Below are 18,528 nucleotides of genomic sequence, written 5' to 3' on the forward strand. Positions count from 1 at the left end.
CGCCGCGGCCCGGCCGAGCGCTCTGGGGTCACGTGGGACGCACCGTCGCCCTGGCGACGCCCACGGGGCCGCGCGCGCGCACCGGGCGGGGGCCCGGAGAAGGCCCCACCCGGCGGCGGCGGAGGAGGCCTCTCTGCGCGCCGGGAGGAGGCGGCCGCGGGGGCTCCGGCCGGTTTCTCCGCCACGGGCTCTCGTTCCCAGCGGGACTGGGCGAGAGACCAAGACCCGGACCCCACTCCAGCCGCGGCGCGGTTCCTTCCCTCGCCTACGCCTGCCCCCGTCTCTGTACCTCCTCCTTCAGTGACCCAGCCTGCACCCCCGGGAGTTCCTCCCTCCAGGCTCTCAGGTGGGAACACGCGGGTTGGCACGCTGGGACCACTCCTCATGCTTGCCCCCTTCGCATCCATCCCACACGGAGGGGAGCGGGAAGTGACTGGGAGAGAACTGCCCTCGAGGCCCCCTTAGGTCCTTCACCCCAGCATCGCACCCCGCATCGACCCTCACTGCCAAGTGTAACCCCCAGACCCTGAGAGAACAGGTCCTCCAGGAGGAATGTTGTTAACCTGCTGTTCCCTTCATCGCGGCATTTCCTCGAGGCTCCCAGGGACCAGGACCAACGGGTGGTGTGAATTTCACCACGACAGTCCTCCACATGCCCTGCCTCTGGGCAAATCTTGGGCAGTGTCCCCCGTGCCTGGACTGCAGCAGCGGGGCTTCGGGCAGTCGGGCCGAGCCGCGAGGCGCACCGCGCCCGCGCCGGACCCAGGGGCTGCTCCCCCCCCCCCCCCGCAGAGGCCCGCGGGTGGGCTGGGCTCCGCGCCCCGCCCCAGCCGGCGGAGACCCAGGGGCTGCTCCCCCCGCAGAGGCCCGCGGGTGGGCTGGGCTCCGCGCCCCGCCCCAGCCGGCGGAGACCCCCGGGAGCTGCTCCAGCCCCGGGGACGCGGCGGAGCTGTTGGCCGGGCACGGGTTTCAGGTGGCCGGGGATCCCGGGGGAGACGTGGGCGCGGGAGGGGCGGGAAAGGGCGAAGGCGGGGCACCGGAAGGGTTACGGGGGAGGGACTGCCCCGGGCGTGGACTCTCGGGCCCGCGGACCCCCGGGTGACGCCGGGAGGCCGGCGCGGGGTGGGGAGGCCGCGAGCTGCTCCCGCTGGCGCTCCGCAGGCTGCGCCGCGCTCGGCTGAGCCCGCACCGCCCCCGCGGCCCCAGCAGCCCGGCCTCGCTGGCCTCCGAGTCCAGGTCTAGGACCCGGCCTGCCGAGCGCTCCTATGACGCGTACGTGGGTTTCTGGAGCCGGCTGCCCGCCACCAGGTCTCAAGCCATCCTGGCCCCGCTGTCCATTCCAGGCTCCGCTCAGCCGCCTGACTCCCTTCCCTAAGCCCACTGTCCCATCTCCGCAGTATTACGCAGCCGCTCCCTCCAGTGCACTCTCCGGGTTATCTCTGGGATCTTAATGACCAAGCCAGCCCCCCACTCGGGTGGGTGGAGACAGAAACCCAGAGGCACTGCACTTCCTCTTCCTCAGAGCCCACCGGGCACTGCTGACCCGCCCCTCCCCCGACGGAAGCCCACTTCCAGCCTCCCAGTCCCCGGTCACTGGGGACATGGTCCCTCCCCAGCTCTACCTCCACCCCAGGACCTGCCTAGACCTTGCCCAGGGCAACCTCATCCACCTCCTTATAGGGTGGCCGTGGGGAGGAGGTGATGTCACCCTGGAGTTTCTGGCTGTCTCCCCTTCATGAGTGCCAAGGAAGGATGGAGATGGGGTGCAGGGCCAGCCCCACCCACTTCCTTCTTTCTTTTCTCCCCACTAGGCACACTTCCTGCCCTCTCAGGCTGACCTCTGTTCTCCTTTGTGAGTCAGGAGCTGAGGCAACACCACCACTCGCCAACACAGTGCTTCTTGTTTTGGTTATTGCTAAAGAACTGAAGATGTGAAAAGAAATAGCACCAGCCAGACCGGGTCCTGCCCTACCCAGCCTGGGTCACAGCCTCAAGGCAGGTGGGCACAGATGGCACCTGCTTGGCACCTCTGCCTCAGACCAAGCCCCAGGGCTGTGCCACCACTTCCACCCAATTCTCCCATGCAGCAGCCAAGGCCTCCCAGAAAAATCAACGAGGCTGGTCACACCCCTGCTGGAAACCCACAGCAAGGTCACCCCACTGAGGAGGCTGCCACCTCCTGACCTTGGCCTGGAGCCAGCCCACTGGGGAAGTAGTGATAAGGAGCAGCAGGACTGGAGGCCACACAGAGCTTTGCCTGGGGAACAGGGAGAAGCAGGCCTAGCTGGAGGAGGGGGATGTTCTGGTGGGACCAGCATGCAGCATCGGTGGCCCCAACACACATCCACATACAACATGTACAAATAGTCCCCCACATACACAGCTGCATGCACAAGCACACTACATAAAACATACCTATGAATACACATACATGTGCATACACACATATGCACATATGTGGACACAAACACATACACACTCAGCCCTACTCAGGCTCTTGGAACCTCCTGCCACCACCAGCAAAGATGTCCTCTCACACCAGCAAGTGGCTCCAGGGTCTGGACCAGAGCTGGGAGCCCCTCACCAAGCTGCCCCACAGGCCCTCAGCCAGCAGAGGTCACAGGCCTCCACCCTAAGCCCCCAGCATGAGGAGAGACCACAGGCAGGCACTGAAGCAGGCCAGCCACCTGCCTGCCCCCCCCCCCCACTTCCCTGGAGAGCTGCACCTGGCTGAGTCTTGCCCAGGGTATGCAGCAGTTGGGGACTTCTGCTTGTACAAGACAATGTTTCCTTTCTGTTTGAATTGGCTTTTCCAGTTACTGCAGTTGCTACATGCCAGCATGGGAAGTCACCTTCTGATTCACAGTGACAGCCCCCATGGGTATAGCACCTGAGTTAGGTGCTGATACACACGTGTTGATTGAGTGAACAAGTGTGCAGAGCTTTCAGGGTGAGTGTCAGGCCAGCAGCCCTCATGCAGGCTGCAGAGTATCCTGGGTTAAGGGCTGAGAGGCAAGCTGTGGAGCAGAAGGAGGGGTGTGGGGCCCTCTGCCTTGCACCAAGTGTGATTCGCTAGTGACCCAGGACAGTAAGGGTGCAGAGGAGCTTGTGATGGGCCTGGCTGCAGATTGTCTAAATAACAGCCTCAGTAAGATATAACTCAAGTACCATATAATTCACGTATTTAAAGTGTAAAACTCCTTGGGTTTTAGCACAGTCAGGGTTGTGTAACCTTCAGCACAATCAGAACATTTTCATGACCCCAAAAGAAACTATGTCCCTATAGCTGTCACTCCCCCCTCAAGCCCCTGGCAACCAGCAGTGTACTTTGTCTGTATGGATTCTCCTGCTGTGAAGATCCCATATGCATGAGTCTGGTGACACATGGTCTTCTGAGTTGGCTTCTTTCAATTAGAATGATGTTTTGAGGTTCATGGGTGTTGTCCCAGTACCAGAACCTGGCTCCTTTTGGGGGCTGACTGCCATTCTGTCCTGTCCTCCACAGAGTGGGTTTGCCCCACTTTCATCATCAGTGCTTTGGCGTATGAACTGGGCTGTTGCTGCATCCTGCTTGTGTTCAGGCTTTGCAGTGATGTGTTTTCATCTCTCTTGAGTACACACAGCGAGGATTGGACTGGATGGGGCAGGCAGTAACTGTCTCACTCACTGAGGAACTGCCAGACGGATGTCCTGCTGCTGAGTTTCTAGCACAGCAGAGCGAGGCCCGTTCCTGCTCCCTCCCCAGCACTTGGCCAGTCACCTAGTGGGTGTGACATGCGTCTCCCCGTGGTTTGATTTGCACCTTTCCATATGCTTGTTGGCCGTTTGTACATTTTCTCTGGAGAAATGTCTGCTCACCCCTCCACCTGCCCCGGAGATTTGGAAAGAAACCACGAAGAAGGCTCAGCTGGCGGGGCGAGGCCTGGCTCTGGTCATTTCCGGGAGCGCCGGGCGGTCCCACGTAGCGTCTGCAGGTTTCACTTTTGGGTCCGCAAGCCCGCGGGCTGAGCGCTCATTTGGCAGCTCCAGAGCACAGGCACACAACTCCAGCCCAGGCCGCAGCCTGGGTGCCAGTCACGGTGAGCTGCGCCCCACACCCCCCGGCACCCCGGTGACCCTACTCACTCGCCCTGGGTGGGGGGGTGCTGGTCCTTCTGGGCCAACCTGGTCTCAGCACCCTCTCAGGACTCCCCACAATCCCAGACCCACTTGGGGAAGCCCAGGGGCCCCGGGAAGGCAGCCCCTTCACCAGCTGGACTGGGTTTGGGCTTGACTGCAGGGTGGGCCCTCCAGGCACCCCTTTGCCCACTCTCTGATTTCAAGCCAGCCCTGAGGCTCAGAGAGCTCCTACTGGAGGGGAACTGGCTGGCAGCTCCTCTCTCTGGGGCCCAGGTCTCCTGCATCCTGGGTCAAGTTAGCTTTGGTCTCTAACCCCTGAAGCCTCAGCCTTAGAAAAGTGGCTCATGAAGCTCCGGACAGAGAAGTCCGATGTTCTGGCACATGTGCCAGGTACCCGGGAGGTGGGACTTCTGTTTCTTCCCCCACACTCTGGACACCTCAGCTAGGGAACAGCGACTAGAGCAAATAGAGCAACGGCCTAGGGGTCACCTCAAAACCCCTCCCTTGCCCTGCCCTCCCTCAGTGGTGTCCCTAAGCCGTGTTGGGCTGACAAAGTGATAGAGGCCTTGATGGGTGGCCCAAAGCTGCCCTGTCCCCCATCACTGATGGTCTAGGACTTTATTGGGCTTTGTCTGGGCACTCTGGTCCCAGAACAGATAGTGTGAATGGCCTGAGTCCCACTGAGGGTTATGAGTGACGTCCCACCCCAGAGGTGCTTATAGCCTCTTGAAGAGGTGGCCTGGTGGATGTCAGGGAGAACAGCATTTCTTTCTGTGTTGGGTGATGGTCAGGGGCAAGTGCTTTCTGTCCGTCAGAGCATCCCAAGACTGACCATGCAGGGTTGCTTCGGGAGAAGAGTTCCCCATCATTGGAGTCATCCAAGTGCCAACTGTTTTCCCATCCCTACTCCTGCCCTTCCAGCCCTGAGGGTGCAGTGTCTTACCCGTCTGCCCTTCCTAGGAACATGGCGTCAGCCTTTGAGCGGGTGGTGAAGAGCGTGGTCCGGGAACTAGACCACAGCGGAGAGCTTATCCCCGTGGATAGCCTGCGGAGTTCCACCAACTTCCAGCCCTACTGCCTTTTGGGCAGAAAGCCCTCGAGCTCATGGTTCTGGAGACCCCGCTACACATGTGTCAACCTGTCCATCAGAGACATCCTGGAGCCCAATGACCCAGAGCCAGGTATCCCACCTGGCACTGAATCGGAGCCCTGCTGGTTAAGGAATGGGACTGCCAGCCTTCTGCCTGCTCTGGGCTTCTGGGCGCTCTGCTCCCAGAGGGCAGTGCCTTTTCAAAGGTCCTTATGCCTGGGTGGGACAGGCCTGGTAGGCGGGGGGGGCCTCAGCTCTGGTCTTGTTTCAGCGGTAGAGTGTGTCGGTCCTTTCCACTTCCAAGATGCTGTGGATGGGCAGCTGCAGGGCAGCATGGAGCTGGTGGGCCCAGGACAAGGGAAGCTCTCAGGTGGGGCTTCGGTGTCTGGCAGCTCCAGCGCCTCCATGAACGTGTGCACCCTGCGAGTGGACCCCAACACCTGGGTGGCCATGCTCCAAGAAAGGTGAGCCCCCAGGGGCAGGCTCTGCTGACCCCAAATAGCCCTGTGTCACAGGGTGTCTGTGCTAGGTGGAGAGTCAGTGCAGCGGGAGGGGAGTCCCAGGGCTGGGACCTGCAGTGAGGAAAGAGGCTGCAGAGGTCATGAGGGCCTGCATCCTGAGGACCAGGGCAGCCAGGCAGTGCCCAGGGAATCTGGGACAGACTGAGCCCCAGGCCACTGAGAGGAGGCTGGGCTGCTGGGGTGGAGCAGACCCGAGGGACACCAGTGAGGAGGAGTCACCTCAAAGTGGAGTGGAGGGAGAGGGCAGCCCAGTGAGCAGCTGGAGGAGGGTACCTCCAGGGCCAGCAGGTGTCCACTTGTCCCTGCTAGACCTCGTCCCTCCTCCTTGCACCCTCACCCCCATCTACAAACACTGTCAGGAGTTCCAAGGGAGGGAATGACAGCCACCCGTACCTGGGCATCCACAGAGCTCCTGGTCCCCTCAGCCCCTGTTATCCCTGCTGATGGGCACAAAGGCTGAGGTTTGAGGAGGAAAGTAGGGGGCAGGGAAGTGGGTGCACACCCTGAGCCTCATGTGTGCCCCCCCCCCCGCATCTGCCACAGGCGCCTTCGGCAGCCTGAACACAAGATCCTGCAGCAGCTGCGCAGTCGTGGGGACGATGTGTTCGTGGTGACTGAGGTGCTACAGACACAGAAGGAGGTGGAGGTCACCAGGACCCACAGGCATGAGGGCTCAGGCCAGTTTGTACTGCCCGGAGCTGTGTCCTTTCAGGTGCGGGCATGGGCTGTGCCAGGGTGGGGAGGGGCAGGAGGGCCTGTTGCCAGGAAGATCCCTCCACCAGCCCATTCCTGGCCCCACAACCCAGAGCCCAGTTCTGAGCCCAGATCTACCTCTCAGGGCAAAGGCCAGGGCCACCTGAGTCGGAAGAAGACGGTCACCATCCCTGCAGGCAGCATCCTCGCATTCCAGGTGGCCCAGCTGGTTATTGGCTCTGACTGGGGTGAGCTGGGATTGGGGTGACTTCTGGGGCCCAGACTCTGTGGCAAAGATGCAGGGAGGCCTGGGAAGAGCCATAGGCTAGCTGGGGGTGCTGCAGGCATCCAGCTGCACAGCTACCTGGGTCAGGCAGAGGGTCCTGTGTTCTGGCATGTGGGAGGTTGCAGTGCACTTGGGGAACTGTAAGGGGAGCCCCAATAGGTGAAGGGAAGGCCGGGAGCCTCCGCCAACCTGCCTCCCCCATCTCTCCTCCCACCTGGCTGCCAGACATCCTCTTCATCCCAAACAAGAAGCAGAGGACCTTTGAGCTGCCACAGACAGGTGAGGTCTGCGGACACCCCCAGCCCCCCCTGGGCAACGGGACAAGCTTCTGGCCACTGAGGCCATCTCCTGCACAGCACGGTGCAGCCAGGATACTCCTGAGGGCTGGGCATATCCAGGGCATATCCAGAGTGTGTGCGCGTGCACACATACAAGGGTGACATAGGTCTGGCAAGGCCTCACCCCCTGCCCTGGGCCACCAGTGTTGGGGTGGTGGTGAGGGGCTGTGGGCTGTGAGGGCCCAGGGCAGGACTCAGCTCTCTGACTCAGGGACCCATACCCTGTGCTGACAAACTCTGCTCTGGCCCGGTGGTGCAGGTGGCCAGTCACAGTGGCAGTGCCCCAGCTTCTCCATAAGGTCCTCAATTGAACGCCTCAAGTTCCTGTCAGGTGAGTACCGTCTTGACCACCCCTGGGACACCTGGTGGGCTCCCCTTCTTCCTCCTGGGGGAGGGGGTCTCACCTTCCAGGGCTCTATGGACACTAAGACAATGCCAGCCCTGTCCCCACAGATGGGTCTGATGAGGACAGGTTGGCACCCACTGAAGACTTCCAGGGCCTGCAAGCAGAGGTGAAGGCCTGGGCCAGGGTCCTGGAGAACTTGTCCAAGTCGCTGCGTGAGCAGCTGCTGAGGGGCCTGGGGCAGGTGCTGCGGGATGAGCTGGCCCTGGAAACCCTGGAGGAGTCGGTGAGCAAGCCCCTCAGGGTGGAGGCTTGGGGGTGGGTGGGGCCTACACAGGCCAGCCAGGCTCACCTGGCCACCTGTGCCCCCAGCTGGAGCAGGGCCTGTGCTGCGGGAGGATGGAGCCTCTGCACAGCCCGGCGGGAGAGGTCCTTGAGTGCCTGGTGCTCCCCTGCAGAGCGCCAGTGGAGGAGCTCGCAGGCCCCATCACCTACCTGCTGGGAGCACTGGCTGGTGAGGGGCCTCTGGGGGCGAGGCAAGTAGGGGCAGGGATGTGGGCTTCTCAGCTGGGCCTTCCAGCCCCTCTTATCCCAGGTCTTTCCCCAGCACTGAGTGAAACCCAGCACATGCTGCTGGCCGAAGCACTGGAGGCCTTGGCCCTGTCAGAGCCCTTCAAGTTGGTGAGAGGGCCCAGATCCTGGGGGAAGGAGCTGTGGCTGTGGGCTGGGTACATCTGGGAAGGGGTGGTAAGGGGGCAAAGGCTGGATGCCTGGGGGCCTCCAATGATAATCTCCCACCCTGTCCTGGCAGGTGGAGAGCCTTTTGGAGCAGAGCACCCCATGGCAGGAGCACAGGGCCCTGTCCCTGCCACCTGAGCTCCTGGGGAACAGCTGGAGCTCAGAGGTGCCCACCTGGATCCTGCTAGAGGCATGCGGCCTAGAGCTACAGGTGGGCACCCCCCAGGTGTGCTGGAAGCCAGAGGCCCAGGGCCGCACATGTGCACTCTATGCCAGCCTGGCCCTGCTGTTAAAGCTGAGCCAGCTCTGCTAGCCTGCCGGCCTGCATGCCTGGGCAGCTCTCCAGGCAGGGAGAGCTCGTGGCCCGCCCAGTTGCCAGTCCTGGCAAGAGGAGAGCCCAACATAGCCCAGCGGGCAGTTCACCATGGGGAGTTGGGGAAAGTCAATAAATATGATGCACAAAGGGAAGATGGGTCATTGAGTTTTTGAGGGGCCCTAGATCTGGAATAGGGGGCAGGGGTAGGGACTTGCCCACACAGGATAGGGAAGGATATGGGGACCAAGAGCAGGAGTCTCCCCTATGGTTTTATTCCTGTCACACCATGGGGCTAAGGAGAGCCTGCCCTGTGCTTGGACCTGGTCCCTCCAGAGTGACCAGTCACATGGCTGGACCCCTGGACCCTCCCCAGTGTGCTAGTCTGTGAAAGACCGAGGGTGGGGGTACAGTTCCACCAGGACAGGTCTCCATCTGCCTCAGGGACCTTGAGGTAGGGGGCCCATCCATCTAGCAAAGGGGGCTAGAGCATGTGTGGCTGACCAGCACACAGACCCTATACTCCTGGAGCCGACTAGAGGTTCCCAGAGAAGCAGTGACCCAAAGCAAAGCAACTGACCTTGGTCTGCACCTCATCCAAGTACATCTGCTCAGAGGTCACTGGACCCAGAGCCCTGCAGGGACCCTGCCAGGGGGGAAGTGGCCCATGTGTGGGGACAAATGGTAACTGATCAGCAGGGAGTTTACTCATCTCTGGGAGCTCGAACAGCCAGGAGCAGTTTGCTGTTCCGCAGGGCAGGGGGCACAGTCTACCTTTCTCCCCTTGGTGGAGGAGGAGCCACTCAGAGGTCATGGCAGTCCACAGACACACAGCTTCAGGACTTGCTAAAGAGGAGGACCAGTAGCTTCAGCTGGGACATTAACTCCCACAGAAACCCAGGATCCAAGCCCAACAGTGACATTAACATTAAAACAAAAGACAGCACTCCCCAAACACGCCAGACCCAGTGACAGAAACCTGCTAGAAATCGACCCCCACACAGTGAAGAGCCTCCAGGCCTCGGGACTATCTGTCTCTCCAGAGCCCCTGGTCCTCCTCTGGGAACCCTTGTTAGGGTGGCTTGAAAGGCAAAAGCCAGGTGTGTGGGACAGGAATAGCCCAGGCCTCAGAAAGCATTAAATAAGCAGGTACAGAAGCGATATTTCTGGAGCCCTGAGATACTGCCCTGAAGGTCAGCGGAAAAGGCAGGTCCTTGTCAGCCCCACCCAAGCCCCATCTGGAGGGTCCAACTGTTGGCCCTTGGGTTGTAGGCCCACCAATGGCCTGAGGTCCCTAGTGACTTGAGATTATTTCAGTATCAGGATCAAAGCAGGAAGGCAGTCCGTGGAAAAGTATGCTCAGATCCGCATCCCACCAGATGCCACAGCTGTGGCTGGCAACCAGATGGACCTGGTCAGCCTGGACACTCGCAAACAGGAAATGCTCACCTGGGGTCTCCCAGGAACCCCAGCAGAGAAGTCCCCAAGAGGGGTCACACTCCCAGGGCCCAGCAACAGTCTGGCCTTCATAAACCTCAACCTGGAAGGTAGGGCATCCAGCTGGCTGCCAGTTACTGGATGGGGACTGGAGCATTGGAGGGGCAGACACATGACGGTGAGCAGGCACCTGTGTTGTGCAAGGACAGCCTGCTACAGAGTGGGGTGTGGGCTCCTGGCATAGGAAGCCCAGGCCCCACAGAGGCGGGGTGAGAAGAGGCAGGGTGCTGCTTGCCTGAGCCCTGACCTGAGGCGGGCTCTCCTTTCCCACGGGCATCGCTGTGGGGTTTGCTGCGGGCCTGTCCAGCTGTGCTCTGCAGTGGGGACAAGCATGTATTTGGTGGGCAAGAACACTCGCCCTGGGTCTGGCTTCTGGGCGGCAAGGAGGCAGGCTTCCACTGAGGGGGTCCACGAGGCTCCTGCTGAGCCCAGCCCCAAGCCAAGCCTGAATCTGGGGGCTCCTTGCAGACCTACTGCAGGATGAAAACCCAGCCTTGCATTGGGCCGGGGTGGGGTGGGGGGGAAGCATCCTGGGAGCTGTAGCTCCCTGACAGGTGACTGGCAGCTAGGACAGACATCCAGAATGTACCCGCCACCTCCTTCCCTTCCCCTTCATGGGGGTCTGATGTTCATGTAGTTTAATCTCATCTGGCATCTGCTTTGTGGAATCTGAACTAATACACCAAACCATAATCCTGGCACCACACAGACAGTGCTCTAGGGCTACCTACAAGAGACCTTGACCCCTTCCTGACTGAGCTCCAACCTGGTCACTTTGGTGGGTGTTGGACCGAGACACAGCTTCTCCATTTTGTCTCAGCATAAACTCTAACCTTGCCCTGGCGACCCTTACTCCTGCCACACACTGCCTTATCTATATTCCCAGCCTGAGCCGATCTTGGACAAGGCCCAGAGCATCAAAATCACATTCTCAGCCCAGATCCAGGCCTTAGACAGATGTGGATCCCTTTGATCCATGTGTGTTTACTTCAGATGTTTCCACTGGGAGCAGGCCAGACCCCAGGCCTTCCCCTGAGGGGTCCCTAGCTGGAGGGACTGCCCCCAGCCTTCCACAAGGCTGTGCATGTCGAGGCCTCTCTGAGGCAGCAGCTTGGAGGAGAAGGGGACTTGAAGGGTGGGAGGACATTTCAAAGGGGGCATTCTGGATGGAGGAACCTGTCCAGTCCAGAGCCCAGCGGGGCTCAGTCACAGCTTGGGAGGCCTCCAGAGGGGCTTCTTTCCTGTACATACAGTCACGCCTTCCTCAATTCAACTCCGTGCAGGGCACTGGGGTGCCAGCATGCAGGCTCAGTCTGGTGGGGGTACAGATGCCAGCACCCCACACCTGAACCCACAGGTATAATCCCAGGCCTGTGGTATCCAGTGGAGAGGCCAACGACGCCTTCTAGAGAAAGCTCAGGTAGGGTCTGATATGGTGACCAGCAGTGGAAAAGTGTGCAGGAAACGGTGCCAGGCTGAGGGGCAGCAGATGTGGACAGGACGACAGACCAGGAAGCTCAGAACCTCAGGCTAGGACAAGGGATAGGGCATGGACTGGCAAGGAGTGGAGCACAAGATGGGGGATGCAGGGCTGCTGGGTCGCTAGCAGGGCCAACAGGCAGGGAATGGAGGCCAGGTGGGGTGAGACCCAGGAAGCTGCAAACCATCGCAGCAGCAGCTCACAGGGCTGTGCCAGCTTCCCAGTGTCCTCCACCAGAAGCCAGCTTGGGAGGCCAGGTGTGTTCAAGCCCCAGCCGGCCAACTCCAGGGGCTGGGAGAGCAACAGGCCCTTGGAGGGACAGGTAGGCCCGCAGGTGCAAGAGACAAGGGGCTGAGGGTGAATGGTGCTCAGACAGAAGCGCTGATGTTCCTCTAAGGAACTTAGACATTACGGAGGTGAGCTCCTACAGAGGAGTCTGTGTGCAGCAGGCCTTGCAGCGGCTGGGAGTGGGGTGGGGGTGGAACACGGGCAGCTAGCACCAGGCCCAGGCTGGAGCATGTCAGGGCTGTCCACAGAGCGGTGGGCCGAGGGATTCAGATGCCCAGCCCTAACAAGACTTGGTCAAGCCCCCCCCCCCCGCCCCCCAGGACAGGCACAGGGTCAGGCTCAGCCCTGTGCGCCACAGCAGCCCCACCGGCCTGCGAGGCTTCGGCGCTGGAAGGGGTTGTCTGGGTAGACTGGTGGAGGCCGGATGGGGAGGGTGAGGCGCAGGCGGAGGCGGGGAAAGCTCAGGCCCTGTTGACAGCCCAGCGCGCGGGCCAGCAGTGCCACCTGCTGGGAGGATACTTGCGCAGCGGCAACGACGGCAGGCTCAGGGTCGCTCTGCAGCTGCCCTAGGTCTGCAGGGACAGGGTGGCTCAGGCAGGTCGGGAGGGCTCTCAGAAACGCCAAGGGCCCCAGGACTCCAGGTGCATGCATTCCCACCCACTCTGTCCAAGCACCCACCACCTCTCCAGGATCGCACAATTGGGCCTCACCCTGGAACAGGGAGTCCAGCAGATCCTGGTCGAAGCGGCTGGGGTTGGTGTGATGGACAAGGAAGCCTGGGTGAAAGCAAACCTGTGAGTGCAGGCTTCACCCCCCAGCAGGCAGGGGATGGCCCAGCTCCCAGAACTCTGCATGCAAGGGACAATTTGACAGCTGGACTGCTTCACCTATGAGCACCACGGCTGCCCGGCGCACGGGGTCCTGTGGGTTCCTCAGATAGCTCTGGGTCTGGCTCAAGAAACTGGGCACATGGCTCGGGTACCACTGAACCTGGGGACATAAGGACTCATGGTAGGAGAGGAGAGCCAATCCTGTGTGAAGAGAAGTGGCAGAGGCGACCCCAGGGGCTGGAGTCCCCTGGGGAGTGCCCAGGGCAAGGGGTCAGGGCCTGAGGTCTTAGACCTCCCACCACCTTGACTGGGAGGGTGGGGAGATTCAGTTTTGGGGACAGTGGCTCCAGTGTATACTGGACCAAATGGGAAGTTGGCCATACCCCATCACTGTCATTGTCCTCCCCCTACTGACCAGGCAGTGGCAGATGCGACTTAAGGCCTCTGGGCTGTCGTAGTGGGCCACAGTCACCACCTCCTCCAGCAGGCCCCAGCGCAGGGCATGGTCACAACGGGCCAGGGTCCACTCTGAGCTCTGGGACAGGGAAAGGGGGGAGGATTAGGGGTCCAAAAAGTCGCAGAGGTGACTTGGGTGTGGCCAGCATGAGGGTTGGAGAGGTCCAGGGCAGTAAGCCCAGGAAACTGGGAGCCATGAGGCTTGCACCTGAGGTCCTTGGGGAAATCCATGACCTGCCATCTTCGGAGAGGTAGTGGGGTGGGGACGGGTGGGGTTGGATGGGGACAGCAGCAGTGGGACAGTCTTGGGGGGCGGCTGACCTCAGCAGCATCCAGGCTAGGGTCATGCAGGCGCAACAGCAGTGGCACCAGACTCTTCAGCACAAGCTTCCGCAGGGGGCCTCGGAGCCCCACCCGGAGCCCGCCCCGGCCCCGCCGCACCAGCGTCCCCAGGAGCCCCACCGCAGAGGCGCGCACCGGGTCCCGGGCCTGTGTGCGAGGCCGCGGTCAGGGCGGAGTCAGGAGGGAGCCGTCTCGGACGCGCGTTCGGGGGAGCGGTCTGGGGCCGGAGCGGGAAGGGCGGGCCTTGCTGGGGCGGGGCCTGGGGCGGGGCCGGGGAGAGGGGCCGTCCCTGGGGCGGGGCCGGGGAGAGGGGCCGTCCCTGGGGCGGGGCCGGCGGGGGATGGGGAGGAAGCCCGGCCCGGGACGCTCACGTCGTCCAGCAGCGCCGGGAGGCGCGAGGCCAGCTCGGTGCTCAGGCCCCTCACCGGCGCCCGCGGCCGCAGCAGCACCCTCCGCAGCGTGCCCAGCGCAGAGCCCACGAGTCGCGCGTCGCCCTCGCCCAGCGCGCCCAGGAGCGCGGGTAGCAGCGCGCCCACGTGCCGCACCTGCGGAGTCAGGGGTCGTGGGTGGCTGCCGCGGCCCGCCCGGCCCGCCCGGCCCGGTCCTCACCTTCCCGCGGCTCAGCGCGAGGTGGCCGAGACCAAGCAGGCCCAGCCAGCGCACGGTGGGCTCGGGGTCGCTCCGCCAGACGCGGAGCCGCTCCAGGATGACCTCCTCCCGCAGGGGCCGCACGGTGGGCCAGCTCTGCAGCAGCTGGGGGGGACCCGCAATCAGCACGCTTGCGGTCCCCTTGTTGATGGCGACGCTTAGGGGCCAAGTCCACGGTCGCCCCTCACCACCCATCCTGGACATGGGCTCACCCCCGTGAAGAAGGCCATAGCCGTAAGGCGCTGAGTGTCATCGGCGCTGCGCAGCCGAGGCAGCAAGTCAGCGAACAGGCCCCGCAGGTGGTGGTCCGCGTGGGCCACCATGGCGCTGGGATGGGGTGAAATGGGAACTCTCCTGCTTATGGCCTCAGCCCGGGAGAAGCCCCCAGCGACCACCCTCATGCTCCTACCTCTTTCCCCATCCCCCTGCCTCTCACCTGGCCAGCAGCAGGACACCCTCTAGGTGGGTGTGGGCTCCCACCAGCCGCCTCCAACCTCCAGCCTGCTCCATGCACGTGACCACCATGCGGCTGCCGTCCCCGGTGAGCAGGGCCTTCAAGGCCTCCACCGCACAACTGGAGGTGGGGGCAGCAGGAGTGAGGGCAGAGGGGACCCTGGTCCAGCCCTCACTTTCCCCAGTGTTCGCCCTCACCTGGCATGGTTGTGTGGTGGTCCACAGTGGGATGGGGCCCAAACCTTGTGGGTGTCTGGGGAGCATGGGCCCCGGGCCAGCGCATGCAACTGCGTGACCAGTGCCAGGAGGAGGTGCGAGTAGAAGCCCCGCGTGGCACCCACAGAGCCAGACACAGACAGCATCTCCCCAAGGGCATGAGTGGCCTGTGGAATAAGCAGCCAACTCAGGCTTGGCCACACAGGAGGCAGGAGGAGGGGACAAAGCCTCAGACATTTGAGGGGCATTAAAGATGCCTGTGACTCAAGTGACACCCTCCTGCCCAGGTCCCCCTGTGGCCTGCCTTCTCCCACCCCTCGAGGCAGGGGTTGGGGGTGGGTCCCCTGGCAGTGCCAGCTGGAGTCACCTACTGCCAGTGCCTGCTGCTTGGGTCCAGCTGCACCCTTTAACACCCACAGCAACTGCACCAGCACCTGCCCGTTCACACGCTGGTTCCTGCTCAGGCTGTGCCACAACTCGGCCGCCGCCCTGAGGGTAGGGGGTTTGTGAGACTGGGTTCCTGTTGGCATATCAGGATGGAGGTCAGGTGGAGGTGGCCACTAAGACTCCAACAGGGGGGAGGGGCTGGTAAACCATCACCCTTCGCCCTCGTATGCATCCCCAGTCACAGAGAAACAAAGTAAGTGGCATCTGTGCAGACCACACAGAGCAGGGTTGGCAGGATCAGCTGTTCAGAACCCTGTCAGGCCAGTGACAGTGAAACAAACCTGGAACTATAAACAATCATGTAGCCCCAGCCGGGTGGTCAGTTGGTTAGAGCATCATCCTGAACACCAAAAAAGTTGTGGGTTTGATTCCCAGTCAAAGCACATACCTAGGCTGCAGGTTCTATCCCCGGTTGTGGCAATGTTTCTCTCACACTGATGTTAGTCTCTCTCCCTCCAACTCTTGATGTTAATCTCTTCGCCCTCTCTCTCTCCCTCTTTCTCAAATCAATAAACATATCCTCGGGTGAGGGTTAAAAAAAACCCACCCCAGCAACAATCATGTAGAAAAATGTAACCAGGTAACTTCTCCTGGAGTGGATTAAACTAAAGAGCCAGGGGCATGGGACACAGAAGCCACTAGCTCACTGACCCCACCTTGCAGCACACCTCCAGGCTGGGCTCCAGGGTCGTCCAGGAACCCAATAGGTTCCTGAGGTAGGAAAGGGAGAGGAATAGAAGAGGGCAGGAGTGGGTGTGGGGAATTAGAAAGTTTTGCTGCTTCCACGACACACACCACTGGGGGCCAGATTCCACGGCCAAGCGGGAAGGGGGAAGGAAGCCGTGTGGGGACATAGGATGCGGCCCTGGCTGGGTGGGACAGGGTAGGTTACCAGTTCGGGGGCAGCGAGCAGGGCAGAAGTGCACACACCACGTCTCTCGAGTGCTCCAGAGCCAGTGAACTCAGCACCCGCAAGGCTGCCTGTCGGGGCCTCCCCTCAGCCAGGCGGGGCACCTGCGCCAGCAGCCCGAGCACCAGGGCATGCACCTGGCGTGGAGAGGCAAATGTCAGTGATCAGGCCTCCTTGACTCCCCAACATTATTCTGTATCCCCTCTAGTCCGTGCAGCCTGAAAGGGACATGTGTCAAGCTGCTCGCTCTAACCCCCCAACCTTGGAGGGGACTAGGCAGGAGTCTCTGGGGGTAGGAAGGGGGTGGGGGCTGACCTGGTCCTCCAGTCGCTGCCCCTGGGCTTCCAGGGCTGAGGACAGGGTGAGCACTGTCGCCTGTGTCCCTGAAAGGCCAGCCTCTTCCAGGCAGGCAGCTGTGTACAATGCCAGGTCAGAGAGGGCCCCTGCCTCCCAGGAACTCTGGGGGACCTAGGGAGGGGTGGGTGGCGTGTATGAAGTCCCCTTGCCTCTCCTAGCTCTCCCCAGGTCTGCTCCCCCTCCCACAAGTCCTGTGTCCTTATTGTTACCCACACAGATCAGCTCCCATGCCTGCCCCTAGATTCCCCCCTTTTCAGTTTCCCTGTCCCTCAGGCCCTTCCCTCAGCCTCCCTTCCCTCTCACTCACCTCGTGGGGTCCCTCAGGGGCTGACTTGTGCATATGGGGAGGGGAGCAAGGCTCCTGGGCAGCTGTAGGGATGGCTTCGGCTACACTTCTAGGCTCTGCCTCAGGTTCAAGCTCAGGTTCAGGCTGAGGGCCCCTGGAAGGGGGTCTTACGGGCTGCCCCTGGTTGGCCCGGATCCCTTCAGCCAGAGCTGTCAGGGTTAGGGCCCCGACAGGGCCTCCCCGGGCCCTGCCCCACACACCCCTAGCCATGGCTGCCGTACACAGCCTTCAGCAGGGCCCAGCCAGCAGAACCTGCCAAGGGTCCTCCCAGGAAGTCATGCTGGGGCCTGACCTAGAAGCAGGCTCTGGGTAGGCAGGCGGGGCCAGGGACAGGTGTGGTGGTGTGTGAACGGTTGCTCTAGTATGTGGGGGGTTGGGGAGTCACACAAAGGTGTTCCCAGACATGGTGCCCTCTTGAGGCTTGTGAAGGACCCTCTGGGCTTCTGGTGGTGAGTGGCCAGCCTGAAGCCTGAGCCTCTGGGGTCTGGCTCCCCCCCCAGGGCCCAGGGGGAGGGGCAAGATTCCCAGGCAGTCCATCTGCAAGTGGAGGGGAAGAAGGGCCCTTGACCCCGACCTCAAACCCTGCTAGGCAGGGGGACCCTGGCAGGTGCAGACAGCCCTAAGGAGGCCCCAGCAGGGAATAGGTCTGGGCCTAGCCCTGAGCTGAGTCAGGTCCAGGCTGAGCCACTGCATTCCTACCCAGCTGGACATTCTGGGGATAGGGATGGCTGGGAGAGCTGTCACCACCACTGAGCTTGAGGCGGCCCTGGGGCAACGCAAAGGAGGCAAGAGGAGATGCACCTGCCGCTTCCTCAGCACTCGCGGTGGCCCACTGTCATTGGGGTGGGCCCTCAGCGTCCTGGACAGTTTGGCCTGACCAGGCCTCTGTCCCCAATCACCATTGTTACCCTAAGCAAGTGACATAGCAGGCATTCCCCAGACTGACCCCAGGGAGCCAGAAAAGCTGGTTGGGCCAAATACCTGGGCAGGCGGAAGTATTCTGGGAAGCATCCCAGCCAGCCAGCATTCCCCATGCACCCACCTACCTGTGCCACCTCCTGCCTAGACACGAGAGGACAGGGCCTTCACCCTCTGTGCCCCACAGAGCCTAGAACCTCCCTCCTGAGCAGTTCCTCTGGAGTCCAAGTTGCCAAAGCCAGTGGAGACCTGACAAGCCTGCCTGCATAGGCACAGCCAGCCCAGAGCCACTGGCCAGGTGCCCAGGGTGGAGCCACCACCTGGCCCCTCAACCTCTTCACAGGCTATAGTGCAGGCCCTTGACCTCCTCCTCTGCCTTCCCAGGGCTACTAGGTCTCCAAGGCCCAGGCCTGGATGAACCTGTGACAGATACCAGCGTCTGCAGAGTCAATAGGTGGAACCCAAGGACACAGCGACCCCAAGCAGAGACAGGCGGGGCTGGCAGCAGCAGTGGTGTGGGAGCCCAGGGCCATGCTTGGACACAGGGAAAACTGAGACTCTGCCTGGCACCTGATCCCCACCCCATGGCTCCTGCTCCCAAGAGCCTCTAGCAGGGTGAGGACTTCCTCAGTAACTCCAACTCCTGGGTGGGTACCAAAGCCCTCCCTTTCCCCGAAAACTGCCCTGGCCAGCCTCAGATCTGCCCGAGGCCCAGCTCTCAAACCACAGACACTCCGACCTTGGCCTAGCTCCTGGCCTCCGTACAGGGCTTCCCCACCCTGGCCGAGCCTGGGCCTTCCTGGAGCAGGAACCCTCATCTGATTCCCAACTACACCCCACCTGGGAGGCCCTGGGAGTTGGTAAGTGGTAGGCTGGGAGAAGAACTGACACGTGACAAG

At 61.9% G+C, this 18,528-nt stretch overlaps 2 protein-coding genes across 2 annotated transcripts; one reads left to right on the forward strand and one right to left on the reverse strand.

The window, feature by feature from the left end:
* Positions 1-80: 80 nt before the first annotated feature.
* Positions 81-8,596, forward strand: GSDMD (gasdermin D). The gene is made up of 12 exons (XM_081116533.1): positions 81-346; positions 1,812-4,079; positions 5,080-5,300; positions 5,481-5,673; positions 6,274-6,442; positions 6,569-6,671; positions 6,935-6,988; positions 7,307-7,378; positions 7,501-7,676; positions 7,763-7,904; positions 7,998-8,071; positions 8,202-8,596. The coding sequence occupies exons 3-12, from the start codon at positions 5,084-5,086 to the stop codon at positions 8,439-8,441; spliced, it is 1,440 nt and encodes a 479-aa protein (XP_080972659.1). The 5' UTR covers positions 81-346; positions 1,812-4,079; positions 5,080-5,083; the 3' UTR covers positions 8,442-8,596.
* Positions 8,597-10,882: 2,286 nt separating this feature from the next.
* MROH6 (maestro heat like repeat family member 6) lies at positions 10,883-16,921 on the reverse strand (the record flags this gene model as incomplete). Its single annotated transcript, XM_081116428.1, has 14 exons — positions 10,883-12,278; positions 12,417-12,482; positions 12,594-12,696; positions 12,952-13,071; positions 13,314-13,481; positions 13,706-13,879; positions 13,944-14,087; positions 14,195-14,309; positions 14,419-14,556; positions 14,634-14,818; positions 15,023-15,140; positions 15,991-16,145; positions 16,324-16,476; positions 16,673-16,921. The coding sequence occupies 14 exons, from the start codon at positions 16,919-16,921 to the stop codon at positions 12,046-12,048; spliced, it is 2,121 nt and encodes a 706-aa protein (XP_080972554.1). The 3' UTR covers positions 10,883-12,045.
* Positions 16,922-18,528: the final 1,607 nt, after the last annotated feature.

Source organism: Miniopterus schreibersii, assembly GCF_964146895.1.
Source record: "Miniopterus schreibersii genome assembly, chromosome: 17".
Classification (NCBI taxonomy): domain Eukaryota; kingdom Metazoa; phylum Chordata; class Mammalia; order Chiroptera; family Miniopteridae; genus Miniopterus; species Miniopterus schreibersii.